Here is a 22,938-nt window from a genome sequence, read left to right on the forward strand (position 1 = left end):
TAACATAACATAACATGACGAGTGGTGGCAGCATTTGCAGAGAGGCCAAGGTTTGAATGGGCCTTCAGAGTGCTGAAGTTTATCTCTGAGTGTTGTGTGCTCTGTGGACGAGTGTGGCCCGGGGGCAGTGTGAGTAGTTGGCAATGCTTTGACCAACACCAAAAAGCATGAACTGATTCTGGCCAGCTCCTCGAGGCGATTCTGCTCTAAGTCCGCCTAATGAAAGAAAAGTAATAATTCCTTATCCTGATAGCAATAACACCATGCTAGCAACAGCGCTGTGCCCCAGGGTTTTTATTTAAGCGCCTACGGCATTCTGAGAGTTGTAGATAACTGATTGTTCATGTATGTAATCCAGTGTAAGTCACGGCAGAAAACCAATCATTTGCTTAATAACAGCACAGCCTTTCGACCGGGGACATGCAGCGGTGCTGACGCAGTCATAGATGACTGGCGTCATCTGCAGTAGTTACGCGATGAAGACACAATCCCATAAAGTGCATTAAGATAAAAACACTCGCACTCGTCGAGAACCAGGTCAGCAGAGCCGTTCTGTAGCCAGAGAACCAGGTCAGCAGAGCTGCTCTAGAGCCAGAGAACCAGGTCAGCAGAGCTGCTGTAGAGCCAGAGAACCAGGTCAGCAGAGCTGCTGTAGAGCCAGAGAACCAGGTCAGCAGAGCTGTTGTAGAGCCAGAGAAACCAGGGCAGCAGAGCTGCTCTAGAGCCAGAGAACCAGGTCAGCAGAGCTGCTCTAGAGCCAGAGAACCAGGTCAGCAGAGCTGCTCTAGAGCCAGAGAACCAGGTCAGCAGAGCTGCTGTGAAGCCATAGAACCAGGTCAGCAGAGCCGTTGTAGAGCTATAGGACCAGGTCAGCAGAGCTGCTAAAGAGCCAGAGAACTAGGTCAGCAAAGCTGCTCTAGAGCCAGAGAACCAGGTCAACAGAGCTGCTGTAGAGCTAGAGAACTAGGTCAGCAGAGCTGCTCTAGAGCCAGAGAACCAGGTCAACAGAGCTGCTGTAGAGCTAGAGAACTAGGTCAGCAGAGCTGCTCTAGAGCCAGAGAACCAGGTCAGTAGAGCTGCTCTAGCAGAGCTGCTGTAGAGCCAGAGAACCAGGTCAGTAGAGCCAGAGAACCGGGTCAGCAGAGCCACTCTAGAGCCAGAAAACCAGGTCAGCAGAGCCGCTGTAGAGCCAGAGAACCAGGTCAGCAGAGGCGCTGAAGAGCCAGAGAACCAGGTCAGCAGAGCTGCTGAAGAGCCAGAGAACCAGGTCAGCAGAGCTGCTGTAGAGCCAGAGAAACCAGGTCAGCAGAGCTGCTGTAGAGCCAGAGAAACCAGGTCAGCAGAGCTGCTGTAGAGCCAGTGAAACCAGGTCAGCAGAGCTGCTGTAGAGCCAGTGAAACCAGGTCAGCAGAGCTGCTGTAGAGCCAGTGAAACCAGGTCAGCAGACCTTCTCTAGAGCCAGAGAACCAGGTCAGCAGAGCTGCTCTAGCAGAGCTGCTGTAGAGCCAGAGAACCAGGTCAGCAGAGCCGCTCTAGAGCCAGAGAACCAGGTCAGCAGAGCCGCTCTAGAGCCAGAGAACCAGGTCAGCAGAGCCGCTCTAGAGCCAGAGAACCAGGTCAGCAGAGCCGCTCTAGAGCCAGAGAACCAGGTCAGCAGAGCCGCTCTAGAGCCAGAGAACCAGGTCAGCAGAGCCGCTCTAGAGCCAGAGAACCAGGTCAGCCGAGCCGCTCTAGAGCCAGAAGACCAGGTCAGCCGAGCTGTTGTAGAGCCAGAGAACCAGGTCAGCAGAGCTGCTCTAGAGCCAGAGAACCAGGTCAGCAGAGCTGCTCTAGCAGAGCTGCTGTAGAGCCAGAGAACCAGGTCAGCAGAGCCGCTCTAGAGCCAGAGAACCAGGTCAGCAGAGCCGCTCTAGAGCCAGAGAACCAGGTCAGCAGAGCAGCTCTAGAGCCAGAGAACCAGGTCAGCCGAGCCGCTCTAGAGCCAGAAGACCAGGTCAGCCGAGCCGTTGTAGAGCCAGAGAACCAGGTCAGCAGAGCTGCTCTAGAGCCGGAGAACCAGGTCAGCAGAGCTGCTCTAGAGCCGGAGAACCAGGTCAGCAGAGCTGCTCTAGAGCCGGAGAACCAGGTCAGCAGAGCTGCTCTAGAGCCGGAGAACCAGGTCAGCAGAGCTGCTCTAGAGCCGGAGAACCAGGTCAGCAGAGCTGCTCTAGAGCCGGAGAACCAGGTCAGCAGAGCTGCTCTAGAGCCGGAGAACCAGGTCAGCAGAGCTGCTCTAGAGCCGGAGAACCAGGTCAGCAGAGCTGCTCTAGAGTCAGAGAACCAGGTCAGCAGAGCTGCTCTAGCAGAGCTGCTCTAGAGCCAGAGAACCAGGTCAGCAGAGCCGCTGTAGAGCCAGAGAACCAGGTCAGCAGAGCCGCTGTAGAGCCAGAGAACCAGGTCAGCAGAGCCGCTGTAGAGCCAGAGAACCAGGTCAGCAGAGCCGCTGTAGAGCCAGAGAACCAGGTCAGCAGAGCCGCTGTAGAGCCAGAGAACCAGGTCAGCAGAGCCGCTGTAGAGCCAGAGAAACAGGTCAGCAGAGCCGCTGTAGAGCCAGAGAAACCAGGTCAGCAGAGCAGCTGTAGAGCCAGAGAAACTAGGTCAGCAGAGCTGCTGTAGAGTCAGAGCCAGGTCAGCAGAGCCGTTGTAGAGCCAGGTCAGTAGAGGCGCTCTAGACCCAGAGAACCAGGTCAGTAGAGCTGCTGTAGAGCTAGAGAACCAGGTAAGCAGACACCAACAGCACCACCAGTACAACAACCACCAGTACCAGCAACACCAGTACAAACCCCATCAGTACCACCACCACCACCAATACCAACACTACCACCACCAATACCACCCCACCAATAACACCACCATCAGTACCACTGCCACCAGTACCAACATCGCCATTACCCCCAATACCTACTCCACCAGTACCACCACCACAAATACCACCACCACCACCTCAGTGCATGTTATTTACTAATAATAACAGGGGCACTATAGAAATCCAGAACTACAACCAAAACAATACATTCCTCCCTCCAACCATTCAAAAACATAACCCACCCTGCAACGAAAATTTAAGCCAGGACCATACTACAGCTTCAACATTTATTAAGCAAAACATAGCAATAACATTACATATTTTTTTAAAACACATAAATAAAATGCATTATCATTTACAATACCAATAGCTTCAACTCTCATAAATCCAACACCTATTGCATTGCAAATTTTCAATCCAATAGGTCTCGTATTTGCCACACTTCCAGCTACTGACATTGTAAATAACACACCTTTTATCTAGGGGAGAAAGTGAAAGCGCGCGCGTGTTACGGCTGACGTCGTGCAGGGTCCCTGGCTTATGTTTCTTTTTTTTTTTTTTACACTTTATTATAAGAGCTTTCTCTGCAATGCAACAGGAGCGGGAATGTGTCGCAGTTGCAATTAACATCTCGCATCTACAAGGCTTGCATTCTAGAGTTAACACCTTTTTTATTCTGTCGCATGAAAATATACACTGCATCCTTCACAGAATTGGTTTGCACACATAAGACCGGCTGTACAGAAACACAGAGAACAACAAAACATGTTCAATACAGAAGCTACGTGGCTATTTATTTAAAAAAAAACTAAGCCACACAGACAGACAGAGAACAAGGTGGAAGAGACGGGGATTAGTGACTTGCCCAGAATCACAGAACAGTGAGCCAACTCCGAGACTGCTGACACCGTGCAGGGCCCCCGGGAGCTTCCAAGATGATCTGGAGCAGACGGGGGGGAGGGAGAGAAAGTGAAAGCACGCCATGCGCGCGTTACTGCTGACGCCGTGCAGGGTCTGTACGCGTGCACATCTCCTGTCCCCCGGAGGAAAAATAGACGATAATAGATCTCGCCAAGCGAGCAGCGCATGCTCTGCATTGCTAGGCGAGACCTAAAAAACAAGAGGGAAATTCAGGACAAAATGGGGTGACCATAAAATAAGGGACATTTTCTCAGTTTGATTGTAGGGTCAAAACAATAGTCGGGATACCAGTTTCACATGCAGTGGAGCACTCAAAGCAGTAGTACGTGCCTGTTTGCTATGCAAGAGACATTCCTGTCCCAACAATGGTGCTAATCAGTTGTACAATTTTGCATCAACTATAGTATATACTCTGAGGAGGCCATCTACGAGCCAAAAGGAGGACCCAATAAAAATGTTTATTGTACCTTAGGCTATTTTATAGACTCTGAGAAGTCAGCCTAGGAGAGATAGGAGGTGACCATTCTACGACCAGTTGCAGTATGCCTTCTGAAGGCTCAAAAGCAAACAAATGGAGATTACACCACCAATCCTAGTATTTGCCCTCATTGGTCCAGTCCGGATTGTTAGGGAGCAGCAACATGGATGGGAATACAACCAGTCATAATCTATGATGAGGAGTCCACTCTGCAGTGGCAAGGAAGCAGCCCATAGGAGTTGGCACTACGTATCAAGCTATAGTGTATACTAAGATGAGTCCACCCAGGAGTGGCAGAAGAGCCACTCTTACAAATTGCAAATTATACAACCAGCTGTGATACAAACTCATGAATCTGCCCTGGTGTGGCAAAAGATCAATACTTTACAGTTGCCATTAAACAACTAGTTCCTAGGTGTGTCAGAGGAGAAACCCTTTAAAATGGACGTTAAACAAATAGCTTTCGGGTTAAATTTCAATCCCTGTGCAAACCGAAGCTTGTAGAGGGATCACAGTTTTTTCCCTTGATAGATTCCTGTAGGTCAGACCTGTCGAAACGTATCTGGGAGGGAAGGGCCAGGAAAAAAACATGATAAATACAGCATGATAAATACTGAATCTGTATGTTGTGTCTCATTTTCAAGTTGAATACTCGCAAGAGGAGGTATTTACCACAGTTGGTAAATACCTCAGACCGTAATATTGGTATTTACTAGTTGTGGTGAGATTCTGCACAACTTGCAATTAAAGTCTTGGTGTACGCTCAGAGTGGCTCCGCTAGGGTCGGCAGGCAGGGTCGGACAGAGATAGAAATTAGACACGGGCATCAAAATGGGAATGGCCCACATTGGTGAATTACATAGCCAAAAAAGAGGCCCATGTTTGCAAATTGTGGCAGTTTTGAATGTGCAAAGGCACACTGACTGTGTAAATGTTCTGCAAGTTATAGGAGACTGCATGGACTTATGCTTGCTGCATCACAATGCTTGTTTGAATATCAGGAAAACCAACAGTGAAAACTTATCCAGCAGACCTTAAAACAGGCCCACAACCAGCCAAAACTAGGATTGACAATGCCAATAAGTTTCACCTATCCTATGCGAAATCTACTGGCTTTGTCAATGTGTTTTTAGACCTGTAAAAAGAAAAGTACTATAATGCGGCCAGCGCAAACTGTCATAGCGCTTTTTCTCCTTTAAGCCATGTTCCACAGCAGCACCTGCTGCTGTGTGATGTGTGTAAAAACAGCACGAGGGGGCAAGCAGCAGGAGGGAGGAGGGCGGGTGTGGAACCAAGCTGCAGACAGTGAGAGGATAGCGAGGAGGTGGGACAGCGGGAGAAGCGCAGGGTGTGGTTAACCGAACAGCAGAAGAAGGGCGGGGGGATTGGACAGTAACAGGGTTGCAGAGGTTGTTGAACGATGGACAGCGGAATGGGTGAGGGCGAAAGAAACAACATTAGTGGGAGGAGGTTGGGGGAAGAAACATGAGGGAGGGAGCATTAACAGCAGGAGGAGAGCAGGGGAAGGAGAGGGACTGCAGCGACTTGCACTGTATAAGAGTGCTTGTTAAAAAATAAAAATAAAAAATAAGAGTACTGCAGAGGCCTGTGGCCAGCGAAAGAACACTGGCCAAAGGCAGGGAGCTGTGCTTGGTCCATGCTCCACAGCAGGTACACAAACGAAGCCCCAGGATGAAGCCGAAGTGAAACGGGTGTAGCCATCATTAGTGCAGCATGTGAAATGGCACTGGTGGTCGGAGTTAAAAGTGGCACACTGCAGTCCATTTATGGTTGTCGTTTTAATCCCCAAACATGGTGCAGGGGAGGCTCTTTTTCATTGTGGGCCTTTGGACCTATGTCACCCTTGCTGTGCTATTGCACTGAACTGTACTGTGAGCTTTCGGGACAAGTATAAACGGTCAACTTCTAGAGTGTCACTGAAACGCCCTCAAAGAGCCAAATCAAACTTGCCCTCTCCTCAACCTCACAGTAGTGATATTACTCACTAGATCCTAAATATCTACCAAACGCCATATAGCCCTCCACGTAAACAACCTCACCCTTCCACATCAAACACCTATCAACTTTCTGCACTGTGCGACCAGTCTTTATTCAACTATCATGTCTGTTCCACACCTTCTACCAGTTTTCAACCCAAATAGCAGCCCTCGCTCCTCTTTCACAAACCCAATCACAAACATTGCTTTGATACACAATTAGATCTTCTAATGCTGTGCAACCCTCTCACATCTTAGGCAGCCCATGGTGCTTTGAAACCTGACCTATAGCAGGCGTGTACTATAGCAATCCCAAATAACATAATAAGAAATGTGATGTAAGAATCACCAGTTTGTGTAGTAGTGATGATGGCTGAAAAACCAGGACTCTCTGAGGTCCCACTCATTACATGGGGTTTGTTGGTGTGGGGTGCTTGATCCAGGTGAGAGAGGTGGAGTGTATTAGGATACGGAAAGTAAGAGGGACACTGGGACCAGATGATTGGGGGGGGGGGGGGGGTGAGCATCCAGTGAGACCAGGAGGATGTGGGGCACTAGAGCCACGTGAGGAGCACTGGGATCATATGCGCTAACGGTTGCTACCAGGAGGCGCTGGCGACAACTGAAGGAGTGCTGGCACAGGACCAAGTGATAGAGGAGTCAATGGGATACTGAGCGTGGGCAACTAGGAGGGTACTAGTTGTAGGTGGTGGAGGGGTGAAGAAGGGGTGTACTGAGACCGGGTGTGATGGTCTAAATAGAGGGTGGGACATTGGTGGTACCAGGTGAATGAGCAAGGTCTACCAGTTACCTGCACTGATCAAGTGAGTGGTGGGATCTGTGACCAGTGAGGGTATTCCACCAGGGTGATACTGGGACCAGTTGAGTGATGGGGTAGCAAGTGGGCAGTGGAACCATGTAGGCGAAAAGGGAGGCTACTTCAAAGTGGCATTGGGAGCAGATGAATGAGGGCACAGGGACCCAGTGAGTGGGACAGAGTAGGGATCCATAGGCAGTTGGTACCAGTTGAGTACGAAAGATGGGTTGGAGAGCAGCTCCTTGATGGATCAGAGCAGGAAACCGTGGACCCGATGAGTGCTGAGGGGCACTTGGAAGGGAAATGTGAGCGGAAGGGCACTAAGGTTGGGTGAATGGATGGACAGGGGTGGTCAGCTTGTATTTTCAGAGGAGGAAGGCACAAATCGGACATTTGAGTTAGGATCCGGAGGCACTGGGCCCTGCGGTTACTCAGATAGGGCCCAGGGGTACAGTAAGACCAGGCCATGCGAGTTATGAGTGATATAATTTCCGCTAGACACATTCGCTTCCCATGAAGCCCTTTTCATAGAACATCTATATGTCAACCCTGGGTAAGAGGCCCTACCTCTGAAGTTGTTCTGTAATGTAATATTGGGCATGAGAATGCGTGACAGGAGTCATTAATAAAATATAAAAAAGTGTTTTGCCCTGGTATGTGGGGAATATTGCACACTTCTCTGTTCTACTAACATCACGGTTCACTCTAAGGAAAATGTAGGAGTGTCAAGCCTGCTTGTAACCAGCCCCTGGATCTATGCAAGCTTTTTCACCAATGCATTTCCCGTCCTTTTGTCCCTTGAAACCCGGCTTCTAGACAAATGAAAATAGCTTGGCATTACCTATTAGTTTACAGGATCAAGTCTGTTTGTTGTCCCACTGTGTGCTGCACGTTTTTTTTTTTCGCCATACACGAGGTCTCTCCTCTTAATACCTCTCGTTTAAAACCCAATAACCGGTGATCTTCAAAGCATTACAGTTGGCCTGCTTTTATTCTTTGATCCATTGCTTCCAGTGCCTACCACACACCTTCAAAATGTCCTAGCAAATTAAATATGAACACTTTTGTTCCCTAAAAATATTTCATACGTAGCTTTGCCCTACATAGAGTAATGTTTTTATCATCTATGTGTAAGGCAAGTGCAAGTTTATTTTTATACTGGTCACCAACGTGGCTTAAAATACAAATCCAAAACAGCAGTTTTATTGAATTTGAGTGGATTATAGCGATTTGCAGAATATCTGTAACCCAGTGTCTAAACTAAAATTTTGCAATGAATTTAAAACATTGTAAGGTATAATAGAGAAACTAAAACTGTGACCAGTCTGAGGTCCTCTTTGCTGGTTATTTCTCCATTTCCTTTTGGCCTGATTCTAGGCGTGGTTTTCATGTGCTAGGGCAGTAGTTCTTAACTTGTGGTTCGAGGATCCATTTGGGTCTTCGACTTTTTACAAATGTAATAATACTAAAATTAATTTTAAAAAATAGAAGCAAAATTGAAAATGGGAAAACCTTTTCTAAATTCGATTGTGAATTAAATACAATATTTCAATATTTGAACATTTGTTTGGTGTATACTTGTTTTTGTATTTTTCTGTATTGTTCTGAGGTTCAAATCAGAAATTGCTTATGCCAGAGTTCCCGAGCATCTAATAATGACTCAGTGGGGGTCTCCGGATTCCAGTAATGCTTCAGTGTGGGTCCACAGAAGTTAGAAGGTTAAGTACTGACATTTTTCATTTTAAAGTGTGCATACGTCCCTCCTGTCAGTCATTAGCCATGCCTCACTGGCCTTGCAGCAAATATTCCTCTTAAAACATGTTATAGGCAGTTTTGCCATTGCCTTTAGAGTGACTGGTCGGCAGAAGTGGGGATGCCTGTGCGTGCTCTATAATGTCTGAGGCAGGGGCATGTTTACTTCTGCTAATTCTGAGTCCTGAGTGAGCCATTCAGGGCCTTTAATGGAGAACCTAAACGCTAATATCTCATCTAATCCTGAACTCATATAGAGGCGGGCTGCCGGCCTTTCGTGAGATGTGTTGTTATTTAATTGCCCAAATTATTTTACCTTTGCAAGGATTTCCAAAACTCTTTTCTCTTCTCAGGCGATCCACGGCTTCCGGGAAATTGAGAAAGCCCATTGGACGGAGCAGAACACACAGATCTTGCAGCGAGTGCGCGATGTGGCTTTCTCATCAGATGTCCCACAGCTGTCCTTGGTGCATGTCCTGGACCTGAAGGCAGATGGTTACATCAAACCACACATCGACAGCGTAAAGGTATCTGGTAAAGAGAGTAGCTATATTAGTAAGGGTCTGAAAAGAGACTATTTGCCTGCCCTAGAGGGTGGGGCGGTCCTTTTCAACCTAAGAAAGGAGAGAGGGTATACTCCTCCCGTAGTTAAACTAACAATACCTATAGAGTATCCCTCCTAACTTTACAACATTGGGTGCAAAGAGAGAAAGTGCTCGCCACACCTAAACTCCACTCAACCTGAAGTGGGAAAGGAAAGAATTCCTTTTTTTTAAATATATATATATAGCCCTCACACACTCTTTTAGCGTTATGCTTCATCATCGGGTTCACCCTGACTCCTAAAGGTCTGGGTGGGCTCAACTGTGTTTTGGGGAGCTCTTAGGAGAAAAGGGAGACCAGGGGGCATAAATACTAGATAAAAATCCCTCATCCTCTCCAAGGTATCTCTTTATTAGCGGAGCGGGTGGGGACATTTAAAAATTAAATATGGATGGTGACTGTAGGATTCAATTGTCCTATGACCCTTACTCAATCAACATTTTTCAGCCCTACTCTATCAGGCCTAAAAAGGTCCAGGGCTTTCATCCGGATGGATTCTGTGGTGGAACACTCCCCCAGTTGTGCAGCTATTTGCATGTTTAGAAACTCATGTTTTTTTTAACTGTCCCCATCCGCACCACTAATAAAGGAATACCTTGGAGTGGATGAGGGATTTTTATCTGATATTTATGCCCGTAGTCTCCTTTTTCTCCTAACAGCTCCCTGAAACACAGTTAAGCCCACCCTAACCTTGATGAAGCATGACTGATCGAATGTGTGAGGGTTATATTTAAAAAAAGTAATTATTTCCTTTTTAATTTCAAATTGAGTGGAGTCTAGGTGTTGTGAACACTTCCTTTCATTGCACACATTGCTGTAAAGTCAGGAGAGATACTCTACAGGTATTATTATAGGAGTAAGGGATTAGGAAAGAGACAGAATTAAATTAATTCTGGAATTTCTGCAGCCATATTCTATCTCTCTGGCTTTCTTTCTTTGCTTTGTAGTCATGAGGCTCACCCCATGTCCCTTTGTCTCCAAGTACCTCTATCGGAACTACAGTTTGCAGCACTAAGGCTGACTTTTACAATCCAAGGACTCTGCTTTCTTTTTTTCTCTGCCACTAAGTCTCCCTCATGTTGCTGGATAAGTTGTTCTAATGCTGGACCTGTATTTAGCAGGAAGTGGTATGTAGCAAAGTTGTTGCTGTTTCGGCTTGTAGCAAGGCTTTGTGTTGTCCTTGATATAAATGGGCTTGGAATACAAAGCAGCAGAAAAGACAGTTGTGGCCTGTAATCGCCGCACTCTATTTGTCCAACTTCTTAAAAAGTGCTCACTCTTCGGGTCAACCACACAATTGAGGCATAAAGCATATATCCTACATTCATAAATAGAAATTTATTTTTGCACATGAGACAACACAGCCACTTTTTCTCATAGAAACGGAAACTTTTAGTGTGCTTATATTGTCTTTTTTTTATATTTGTATGTCTTCATATCATTATACAAAAACACAATATATCCAAGACACAGCCTACGCGTTTCGTCCCAACCTCACAGGACTTCTTCAGGGCTGTTAAAAGATACACATAAAACATGAATTTAGAAAAATAGCCTGTCAAGATACATCTAACACAAACAAGATCACAACAGAACAAATTGTCATTTACATTAAAAACTTAAAACAAAGGTGAGTATAATCAACAATTCTTGTCCTACAATTGATTCCTAATGGACAGAAATGAGACACATGCAACTTCCAAATAATTAATTACACACAAGTACAGTTCAAGAGTACAAGAAAGGGGAGTATAATCAGCAAATTGTGTCCTACAATTGATCCCTAATGGACAGAAGTGAGATTTATGCAATTTTGAAATAATTCATTACACATGAATACAATGTCCCAGTAACATAGTTGTTACATCACTCAGTATACAAGATACTCTGCATATTATTGTTACTGGTTGTATTCATTGTTTTCCCTCACGTTAATTCGTGGAAATTATGATTACTATACCAAACATCCAAACTAGGACTTATTCCTGCCCCGCGTGGCCCGATCTATTAAATTGGGACAGGACCTCCCATGTAGACAGTTACTCGTTCAACATTGTCCTTTAATATGAAGTGCTGCCTCAATTAGAAACGAAGTTGTAGTGGAATTAAACTTATTGGTATGCCCATATATTCAAAGTTCTAATGAAATACTACATAATATTTCACCATAAGTGCAACTCACTCAAAAAAACTCCATCTAAACAACACCGAGAACTTACCAAAAGTTAAATCTTGGATAATCCAAGTCCCCAAAGCAAAAAAAGCGTCAATCCCTCAAAGCTTTCTAATCCATATGCTTAAGGTTGGAATAACAAAAGAAGAAAAAGGTACATGAATAGATCGTCCCAATGTGTTCAAGGTATATAAATTCTACTAAGTGCTAAATGACCACCAAGACTGCCCTTACCAAAAGGCACATAATCCATGACAACAAATTTTGTCAGCAGCCACTGCGTGTTCCCATAGCGCATTCAAAGCATGCTCAAGTCTGGTTACACAATTCATTAACTTCCGGTTTGTTTAATCAACCTTCCCCGCAACCTGCAAATTAAAAGGAAATGCAACTGGTTATCCTTTCAAAGAGCCAGATCCCATAGTTCTTTAAAACAACAAAACGTGTGCTGGCAAGGTGCGTTCCCCGTTCTCCACGGAGTGATTTGAATGTTTCTCTTATATTCGTCTTGGTGTTTCTCTCTTTCTGTTTTCAAGTTTAGGGACCCCCAACGGCAAGAAGAACACCTATTAAGGCGTCTAGTATTCCCTGAAAAGTGCCAGAAGACAGACAGATGTCATTTACCACCAGTTCCCAAAACCGTTGTCAACATTACATCAATGCACCTAATTTCTAAAGCTTTCAGTGAATCTCTACTTCAGTGGTTCCCAAAAGCAAGAGCGACACCAAAACAGGCTTCAGACATTAGCTTTAAATGAAACAAAAAGAAGCACAAATGTGTGTCTTTTCAGAAGCGCCAGAAACGGAACCACGTGACCCTAAATAACCCGATACCGAACCCATCGCTGAGTTTCCCTCTCGTTAACAGCATCTCACCTGGTCGGAGCAGGAAAGGCCATCCAATTCCACGATCTTGAAATAGATTGAACATTTCTGAAGTCTTTAAATTTCCCACCAAGCAAACTGACTGTTTGGTTCGCGATACCTTCTGTCAACACAAAGAAAGGACCAATATCACACTGAGAGTATCAGCCATCTTGTAGTGTGTGCCTATACAAACAAACTCTTCTCAAAAAAGGTAATTAAAGTCTTAACATATGCAAATCTGTTAATACTCTTAACTGATATATACATGAGAGCAAGTTACTATTGTCTAAAAATGCCTTTTATTACCATCAACCGTATTGATGGTCTATGACAGACAAGAAGACGGCCATCCCAAGTCAGGCAAGTCAGGTTACCAGATAGCCAACAATCATGCTTGCCGGGGACATAAACAACAGACTGCCACCCTGTAAAGGTGTCTGCCATCTTATGACACGTTCCCAGTATTGTATTAGTGATACTCTCAAAGTTACCATAATTTTAAAAAGCACCCAATTACCGATGAGTATATCAACCCACAATCGTCACTGCACCAGGGGTATGAACCTAAATCCTCACTTGATTTAGTGGAAACCACTATAATAAAACGCTAAGAAAGGTTTCAGTGAGCATGAACAACAGACTGTCGCCCTGTAAAGGGTTCGGCCATCTTGTAATGCGTACCTGTATTGGGCTAGTAATGCTCTTGAAGTTACCATAATCTAAACAACTACCCGCTTATCAATTGACATCACCAATGTCAACGAACAATTGTCACTTCCCCAAGGGTATGAACCTACATAATCAATTGATTCTGTGGAAACCACTATAACATAAAACCAACAAATATCTCTGTGAGCACTTCCTTAGAATTATAGCACATAAACATGTATTGTAGGCTCACTCCAAAAGACGGGTCAAGTACTCTATAGCATGAAAGTAAAAGCCATATTCCTTAATTTAGCAACAATTCAATTAAGAACAACTCTAAACTCGAGCGGGAAGAGCCAGAGTTCCTAAAAAGATGCTAGAAAAAATGCCAACCTGCATATAACAGACAGAGTATCTAAGTCAGCTTGCATTCCTTCAAGAGATAACTATAGAAATTTTACTATACCCGTGCTAAAAACAAGGGAGAAAGATAGACTATAAGATGGTGAAACTCATGCTCTGCATTAAGACCTGACTCCAAAGTGTGTGAACGTGAAATCCACTTGGATTCCCTCTGTCTAAATAAAAGCTCCCTATCACCGCCTCTTGTGTTCATCTTAACAACATCTTTCCCATGGAATCCAAAAGGCGAGTCCTTATCCCTATCACACGTATGTGTTGAGAACGGGTACGAGGCTTCCCTATTCTTGATTGATCTCAAATGCTCTGCAATTCTGAACCTTAGTTCCCTCGTGGTGCTGCCTATGTATACTTTTCCACATGCACAGATGATGGCATAAACAACAAAGGATGTGCGACAAATGATAAAACTATTAATTCTATATTCACACATTATATTAAATCTGAACCTCGTCGTATTATTTATGCCCAAATGGCACATGCTGCAAGTCTTACATGTAAAGAAACATTTCTGTTTAGGGGGCAGTGTCGTGGTGAAGAATGCGGGCATAAGAAGACCATTGTGTGCCCAAAATAGAGGCCCTGATCCAGCATATTGTGGAGCGCCAGAAAAAACTCGAGTGGGCTGTGGAAAGACAAATGTCCTCGGCCCAGGCAGACAGAGACATGTTGAAGGACATGATGAAAGGCCAGTTGGATGCCTTACAGAAAGCGGGTGAGGAACCGGCCCAGGGCGGTAGTGGACACAAGCTCAGCAGGTGTTTCCCCTCCGCCCCCACAGTATCCTTACAGAAGTATATACCTGGGGAGGACCCGGATGCTTTTCTATTGAATTTTGAGAGAGCCGCAAGAGCGTCAGGGTGGCCTGTAGCCAAGTGGCCTTTCCTCCTTGCTCCTCTGCTGACAGGCGAAGCCCAGGCGGACTACCAAGTTGCCAATTCGGGAGTCGTGACACCCTATGAAGGAGTAAAAGCGGTCATCCTAGACCAAATGGCTGAAACCCATGGATCGGAGTAAGGAAGAGATCATGAACTCCATTTATCTCGAGCAGTTTATTTAAGCTCTCCCTTACCCCACACAACGTTGGCTCAGGCAACATGCGAACCTGACACCCGAACAAGCAGTGGATATGGCTGCGTCCTTTTCCCGTGCCCAACCCTGTGGATCCTTTTGGGAACCAGAAAACCCCCCACAAAGCATACCAACCCCGAGAAAACCCCTACGTCCCATAAAGGAACCAGAGAGAGCAAGGATGCCAAAACCTGATACACCGACTTCAAGGGGGCCGCAATGTTTCGAATGTGGCGACTGGGGCCATATAGCCCGGGCCTTCCCCAGAAAAAGGACGGAGGAACCAATGGATGTAAGTTGTGTCCCGAGGAACCGGCTGTACACTGAGGAAATGGGAGCATGTTTTTACGTAAATCTACAGCTTAACGGGGACGCCGTCCCTGCTCTCCTTGATTCTGACTGCAGGCAATCCGTGATCAGAAGTGAACTAGTCGGACCCGAACAATATCTCCCGGGGGGACAAGTTCATATACGATGCGTCCATGGGGACATCAAAGCATATCCTACAGCCCGAGTTCCTCTCAAGTGCCTAAGGGGGTCCCTGTCAATAGTAACAGTCGGTGTTCTTTTTAACCTCCCTGAGAGGCTAATCCTCGGTACAGATAACCCCAAATTTATATCCCTATTTCTAGGCAAGGTACGGGAGGAACAAGTCAAGGCTACCGATGCCAAAAAGAGTGTCTCACAGGCCCTACTCACACAGGAACCCTGGAAGAACGATAGGGATTTCAGGTTGGCACAAACCAATGATTCTACCCTAGCGGGGGCTTGGCAACAGGCCCGCACACCACTCACCACTCCGACCCCTGTATATCCCTCCTTCCAGCTAGTCAAGGAGCCACAGTTATTGGTGCCTCAGGATTTCCGCTATCAGATATTGTTTTATGCCCAGTCCCATCTGCTGGCCGGACACGTAGGGGTGCAGAAAACGACCCAAACCTCCTGCGGTATTTCTACTGGCCCGGTATCTGTGCCCAGATCAAGAAGTGCTGTCAGGAGTGAATTATTTATGCCAAAAGAAAAACCCTTACAAACCCCCAGCGGTACCTCTACAGCCATTACCAATAGTAGGGTAACCCTTTGAGAGAATCGGTATGGACCTCATTGGCCCCTTAACCCGTTCCACAAGGGGGTTCCAGTACGTCCTCGTACTTGTCGATTACTGCACCCGATTTCTGGAGGTTTTTCTTTTAAAAGCACCCACCACCGCTAACATCACAGATAAGCTCCTTGAATACTTCTCCGGGGTGGGATTTCCCCAACAGATCCTTACGGACCAGGGTACCCCCTTTGTATCTAAGCTCATGTTGGAGGTCTGCCGGATGTTGGATGTGAGACACACAAAAACCTCCGTCTATCATCCGCAGACCGATGGCCTGGTGGAGAGATGCAACGGGACGCTGAAACTTACCTTGAAAAAGATGCTGACGGATGAAGGGAGACACTGGGACCGGCTCCTACCCCCGCCTTGTCTGTCATAAGGGGACAGGTCCAGAGTAGCCTTGGCTGTTCATCCTTCGAGATGCTATACGGCAGGCAACCCCGGACACTGTCGGAAATGACCAAAGAAGCCTGGGAGAAGGAGTCCAATAGTACCACCGAGCTTCTCGAATATACCCAGCATCATAAGTCCAGGTTGGGGAAGCTGTGGGAAGTGGCACATGCCAACCTTGAGAACAGCCAGAAACAGCAAAAACAACACTACGATAAGGGGAAAAAGTGGAGAACCCTGCAAGTAGGTGACTGGGCCCTAGTACTCCTACCCAGCTTGTTAGCCAAAGTCAAAACTGAATGGAAGGGGCCCTACAAAGTTGTGGAAAATATCGGTAACACCACCTACCGAATCCAAATGAGTCCCAACCAGTTGCAGACGTTCCACATTAATCTCCCCCCAAAAAAGCTAGGCCCTCCGCCCACCACCAACCAGCTTGCCCTTATTCCAAATGTAGAAGCCTGCACGCTAGAGCACCTTGTAGTTAATGAGCATTTGCCGGAGGAACAGCGGGAGTCCCTATTAGACACACTAGAGGAATATGCACCCCTTTTTTCTGACCTCCCGGGGAAAACCTCTCTAGTGGAACACTGTATCGAAACCCCTCCCGGTAAGGTGGTACGCTTACGACATTACAGGATACCGGCCACCCGAAGGAAGGCAATATCGGCGGAAATCAAAATCTTGTTGAAGATGGGAGTAATACGCCCCTCTGAGCGGTTGGTCTTCGCCCATAGTGCTAGTTCCCAAGCCGGATGGTAGTATCAGATTCTGTATAGATTTCCGTCACATAAATTCCATCTCCAGACTGGATGCCTACCCCGCGTTGACAAGCTCATAGAAAGGTTGGGGGACGCCAAGTACATTTCCACCATAGACCTGACCAAGGTGTACTGGCAGGTTCCCTTGCGCAAAACCAACCAAAAGAAAACCGCCTTTACCACTCCAGACGGTCTCTTTGAATTTACGGTATTGCCCTTTGGTCTTCATGGGACCCCCGCCACTTTCCAGAGGCTTATAAATAGGGTCCTGTCTTCGCATCATGCATACTCCTCAGCCTATCTTGATGACATCATCATCTTCAGCCTAACTTGAGAGAAGCACCTAGAACATTGTCATCTGATATTCCGAGAGTTAGAGGGCGGGGCTCCACGTCAACGCCAAAAAGCCTCGCATGGGATTCTCCAAGGTGAAATATCTGATGTATTTACTGGGAAACGGGTGCATCGAACCCCAGAGAGAGAAAATCTAGGCTATCACTGAAGCCCCTCTCCCTACCACAAAAAAAAGAAGTTGGGGCCTTTTTGGGTCTGTTGGGATACTACAGGAGATTCATCCCACGGTACTCCGACCTAGCTGCCCCTCTCACAGATCTGTTAAAAAAGGGGACCCCCAAACACAACCTGATAAACCCTCCTCCATCTATCAAAGCAGCATTCCAGAAACTGAAAGACGCCATAACCCAGAGTCCGGTTCTCATTTCACCAGACCACACACGCCCTTTCATACTACAGACCGATGCCTCCGACGTTGGTATTGGAGCGGTTCTCTCCCAACTCTCTTGAGGATGGGCTGGAACGCCCCGTCCTGTTTGTCAGCCAGAAGCTCTTCCCTCGGGAACAGAACTATCCTGTCCTCGAGGGAGTGTCTAGCTGTCAAATGGGCCATCGAGAAGTTAAGGTATTATTTGGAGGGAAACAGGTTTACACTTTATACCAACCACGCTCCACTTGTGTGGATGAGCAGAAACAAAGGGAACAATCCACGGGTGATACGTTGGTTCCTATCCTTACAACCTTTTGCCTTTGAAGTACGACATCGAAAATGTACTCTAAATTCCAATGCTAATTTCCTGTCCCTGTTTCCATTCATCCCCGAGCGGGAAGACACTGGGGGTGGGATGTGTCGGAGAAACAGAGAGAAACACAAATACGAATATGAGTAACATTCAAATCACTCCGTGGAGAACGATGAGCGCGCCTTGCTAGCACACGTTTTGTTGTTTTAAAGAACTGTGGGATCTGGCTCTTTGAAAGGATAACCAGTTTGTCGGAACCCACTGGCCTCGGGCCCCGATGTGAGTCCTGACTCACCCCCACAACAAACCGGCTCTCTCTCTCCCTTCCAGTTGCCGGATGCAGACTGCAATCTGGGAGACCAGGTTCCCCATTACGCCTCCCCGGACTGGCCCTTTAAGTTTTCTGTTGACGAAGAAAGCCACGCCCCCAAGAGGATGGATGACTACAGCCTCTGCCAGGATAAGGCTGGAGAGGCCAGCGAGAGGTGTGTCATCGACCGGAAGGAGGAAGCTGAGGAAGCCCAGACGACCGAAGAAGCGAGATGAGTTGAGAGCAAGGAGCCCGGGAGCACAACAGAACAACCGGAGGACGCTGCGCCCAGCCACGGCCCTGGAAGGACATGGCTACAACAGGTGCGTGCCAGGATTAGAGGATTCGGGAGTGGGGAGGGGAAGCTTGGGTCCACCATTGAGGTCGGGAATCGTGCGAGGGTAGGCTGAGCTGTTCTGTGAGGCCCCGCACTCTGACTCTCGCCTCTCTTTCCTGGTGTTGGTCCCCCCCCCCTCTTCCTGCACACTCCCTTATACTCTGGTGCATGCCCCTCACTTCTTGTTCCCGTAGCTTGGTTAAACCCAGCACTAATATCGGTTCCTTTCTTTTGTTTATTTGTCCTAAGATGGAAACCGAGGAGGACGAGCGCCAAGGATGAGACGCCAATTCCCTGAAGAAGATGCCATCGGACTACCTCATTGAAAGAGTTAAATCCCTGCTTAGTTACTTGGGACTCAATAAAGTACCCCGAAGCATAACAAAAACACATTTTTCAGAGTGGTCCCTTCTGCTACTGACACAGTTGCATTTCCTTTTAAGTTGCGGCGAAGGTTGATTAAACAAACCGGAAGTTAATGAATTGTGTAACCAGACTTGAACATGCTTTGAATGCGCTGTGGGAACGCGCAGTGGCTGCTGACAAAACTCGTTGTCATGGATTATGTGCCTTTTAATAAGAGCAGTCTTGGTGGTCATTTAGCGCTTAGTAGAATTTATATACCTTGAACACGTTGGGACGATCTATTCATGTACCTCCTTCTTTTGATATCCCAACATACAGCATATGGATTAGATAAGATTTGGAGGGATTGACGCTTTTTTACTTTGGGGACTTGGATTATCCAAGATTTACCTTCTGGTAAATTCTCTGTGTTGTTTATATAGAGTTTTTTTGAGTAAGGTGCACTTATGATGAAATATTATGTAGTATTTCATTAGAACTTTGAATATATGGGCATACCAGTAAGTTTATTTCCACTATGACTTCTTTTCTAATTGAGACAGCAGTTCATATTAAAGGACAATATTGAATGAGTAACTGTCTACATGGGAGGTCCTATCCAAATGTATTAGTTAGGGCCACGTGGGGCAGGAATGAGTCCTATTTTGGATGTTTGGTATAGTAATCATAATTTCCACGAATCAACGTGAGGGAAGACCATGAATACAACTAGTAACGGTAATATGCAGAGTATCTTGTATCCTGAGTGATATAACAACTATGTTACTGGGACATGTGTAATAAATTATTTCGAAATTGCACGAGTCTCACTTCTGTCCACTAGGGATCAATTGTAGGACATGATTTGCTGATTATACTCACCTCTCTTGTACTCTTGAATTGTACTTGTGTGTAATTAATTATTTGGAAGTTACATGTGTCTCATTTCTGTCCATTGAGAAACAATTGTAGGACATTAATTGTTGATTATACTCACCTTTGTTTTATGTTTTTAATGTAAATGACAATTTGCTATGTTGTGATCTTGTTTGTGTTAGATGTATCTTGTGTGACTATTTTTCTAAATTTATGTTTTATGTGTATCTTTTAACAGCCCTGAAGAAGTCCCGTGAGGTTGGGACGAAAAGCGTAGGCTGTGTCTTGGATATATTGTGTTTTTTGTATAATGATATGAAGACATACAAATAAAAAGAAGAAGAAATAAGGACACTAAACGTTTCCGTTTCTATGAGAAAAAGTGGCTGTGTTGTCTCATGTGCAAAAAGACATTTCTATTTATGAATGTAGGATTTATGCTTTATGCCTTAATTGTGTGGGACTCTTTGATGTCAGTTAGTAACACCTATGGTTACTTTGCTGCTCTACCCTTGTAATTATCCATAAATGGGCTTGGGTCGGGTTAGTATTTTGTGGACCATGTGGAAAACCCCTCCATTTCCCAGTTTTATGGAAGTAGCACCTTTGTCAGTCAAACTTGCTATTTTCTGAAGTGTTGCGAAGGAGAAAAGGAAGGTATGGATGTTGGGTCAGTCACACCCCTACCTGTCCATCGGGTTTTGTGGAAACACCACTGCTGTTAGCCATTGCCTCCCAAGGTGACTAGTGTGCATGGGTAATTATGTGTTGTATGGTAGGCCTCTGTTGTTGAGTTTTCAATGACTTGATTTACACCTAAGCCACCCATGCAGTTTCATGGAGCTGTGTTGTAGAGAATGTGTTAGTGTTGTTGACCCATTTTCACTACAGACCTTCTTCTCCCCCCCCCCCCCCCCCCTCCCCCCCCCCAGTTTTGTGGGAGCACCATTGCAGGGCTGAGTCTTCTGTCCTCCAGCATAATGCGACTCGTGAGTGAGCAGAACAAGGACCACTGGGCCGACCTCTTGCTCGAGAGACGCTCCCTCTACATTCTCAGGTAAGAGCCTGGCTGTGAAACAGGCTGACCTAGTACAACCTCCAGTGAAGAGGTGGGCATAGTCCACTCCTGTGCATCATCTCTCTCACAGCCTGTACCTGTGGAGTTGACCAGACTTTACATGCAGATCCTCCACTGAAGTGCCAGGGGTAATACTCTCCTGTACATCAGTCCTCCACCACATCTTCCTTTCTCCTGGTTATGGCTGTGGGTACAAGAACTGGTAAGAGTGGGGCTAGAGATGACAGACTTCTTGTATTCCAGTGAAGAGCCAGGCACAGTACCCTAGTGTAAATTACCACTCCTGTGCTCTCCCATCTGCCTCCTTTAGTCCACCTGCCAATGGCTGTGGCAGTGAGTGTGTCTTTTATGTACTCTGGCAAGAGATGGACTGTGCAGCAGTGTGTACCTCCTCATCCTCTGTTGAAGAAGTGGACACTTATGCACATCACCCGACCTCCCTCACCTCCACTCCATGTTTAACGTCAACGATGTGGGCAGAGTGTTTACCTCTACATACTCTGGCAAGAGGTCGATTTTTGTGCAGAGTGTACCTGCACATCCTCCAGTGAAGAGCCAACCGTAATCCTGTTATGTACATCACACCTCCTCATCCACTCTACGTTTAACAGCAGGGTTTTGAGGGGAGAGAAAGTACCTGTACCTGCTCTGGTAATTGCTGAACTGTAGAGCTGTAGAGCAGGCTACCTGCACATAGTCTAGTGAGGAACCAGGCATAGTACCTCCCTGTACATCACTTAACCTCCCCCATCTTCATCTTACCATGGCTGTGGGAAGACGGTGTACCTGTACATAATCTGGTAAGACCTGGGCTGTGGCACAGACTGTAACTCCACATCCTCCATTAGAGGATAGCCCATATGTGTATCATTCTTAGTTATGTTCTGAGTGAGAGAAGACCATGAACGTACGCAGCAAAGGAGGGAAAGGTTTCGGCAAAGGGGGCATAAAGAGGCACAGAAAGGTGCTGCGGGGCAACATACAGGGCATCACCAAACCGGCCATATGCCACTTAGTGTGCTGTGGAGGAGTTCTCCATGCAGCCTGCATGGAGAACATGCAAAGAGCGGCCGGTCAAACATTCACGTGCCCTTTAGGGAGTGCAAACCACTCCTCCCCTCCCCTGCGAGCAGAGCGCCCCGTCTCACCCGCAAAGCTGCCGCAACAAGTAAAAAATAAAATAATATTAACTTAGAGTTATTGTAAGTTTATTTTTCCTTTAGTGACACTGCTTAAAAGCAGCGGGGCGGTGCTCCTCTGCCTTTGCTGAGGAGCTGCCACTGAGTACCGGCCTATTTAAAGCACTGCATCGCGGTCTTCAGAATTATATATTTGAATTTCTGTGCCTTCCACAAGTAGACAATTTAAGGACTTTACTTTTCTCTGTTGTTATAGGATGTTCATCAGGGTTGAGGGATGATTGAGACTGTAGGAATGGCTTGACGTTATCCTCACAGTCACAACTTTGTACAATGTAGCAAACCTTTGTATGTGTGTCAGAGTTCAACTCTGCACAGCATGTTTATGGCTGTAAGAATGACTGAGTGCACTTTTAGGGCAAGTGTTACTAAGGTGAAAGAGTTCATACCCCGCCGGGCCATTCTTTTTTTTTACTTACCAAGTTTTATTACGTTTAACAATACACAGCTTCATCCACTGAGGTTTACAAGTAGGTATCGGAATCATTTTGAACCACAGCATCAAATAATTATAAGCACATACCACAGTTGTACAATTTACATGGGTAACCCATAATAAGTACACCACCAATCCCCATATTTTCTCATGTTTTCAGGGACATCCCGAACCTCATTAATTGGCTGTTCTTGGCATGCACACCAGTCGACACTTCTCTGCCATGCCACCAGGGTGGCGGGGGGGTGGAATAGGAGGTTTCCTGTTAAGCTCAAAATCGTGTTTAGCAATCAAGGAGGCCCCCCCTATAAAAGTCTGTTCAGAGCGGTAGTCACCAGTTTCCTCCAGGAGACCCAAAAGTGCCTCTGGAGGCCCAAGCTGGATGCGGTGACCCAGTACCTTCGAAATCTAATGGCTCTCTGCACTCCAAAAGGGTGTCAAAGCTGGACAGGACCAGACCATATGGTAGAAGTCA

The 22,938-nt window shown here is 46.3% G+C and overlaps 1 protein-coding gene across 2 annotated transcripts in view; it reads left to right on the plus strand.

The window, feature by feature from the left end:
• ALKBH7 (alkB homolog 7, RNA demethylase) overlaps positions 1–22,938 on the plus strand; it is a 59,276-nt gene that overhangs the window by 17,061 nt on the left and 19,277 nt on the right. Inside the window, exons 2-4 of one of the 2 annotated variants that reach the window (XR_014960475.1) lie at positions 9,164–9,337; positions 18,213–18,515; positions 18,779–20,102. Coding sequence is in view for 1 of the 2 variants with exons in the window: in XM_085600447.1 (XP_085456573.1) it covers positions 9,164–9,337; positions 20,683–20,807 (299 nt within the window). In the remaining variant the exon portion in view is untranslated. Of the gene's footprint in view, positions 1–9,163; positions 9,338–18,212; positions 18,516–18,778; positions 20,103–20,682; positions 20,808–22,938 lie in introns of those variants that run through there. The other variant, XM_085600447.1, reaches the window with a different exon arrangement.

This window comes from Triturus cristatus, chromosome 4_2, assembly GCF_964204655.1.
Source record: "Triturus cristatus chromosome 4_2, aTriCri1.1, whole genome shotgun sequence".
NCBI classification, from domain to species: Eukaryota; Metazoa; Chordata; class Amphibia; order Caudata; family Salamandridae; genus Triturus; species Triturus cristatus.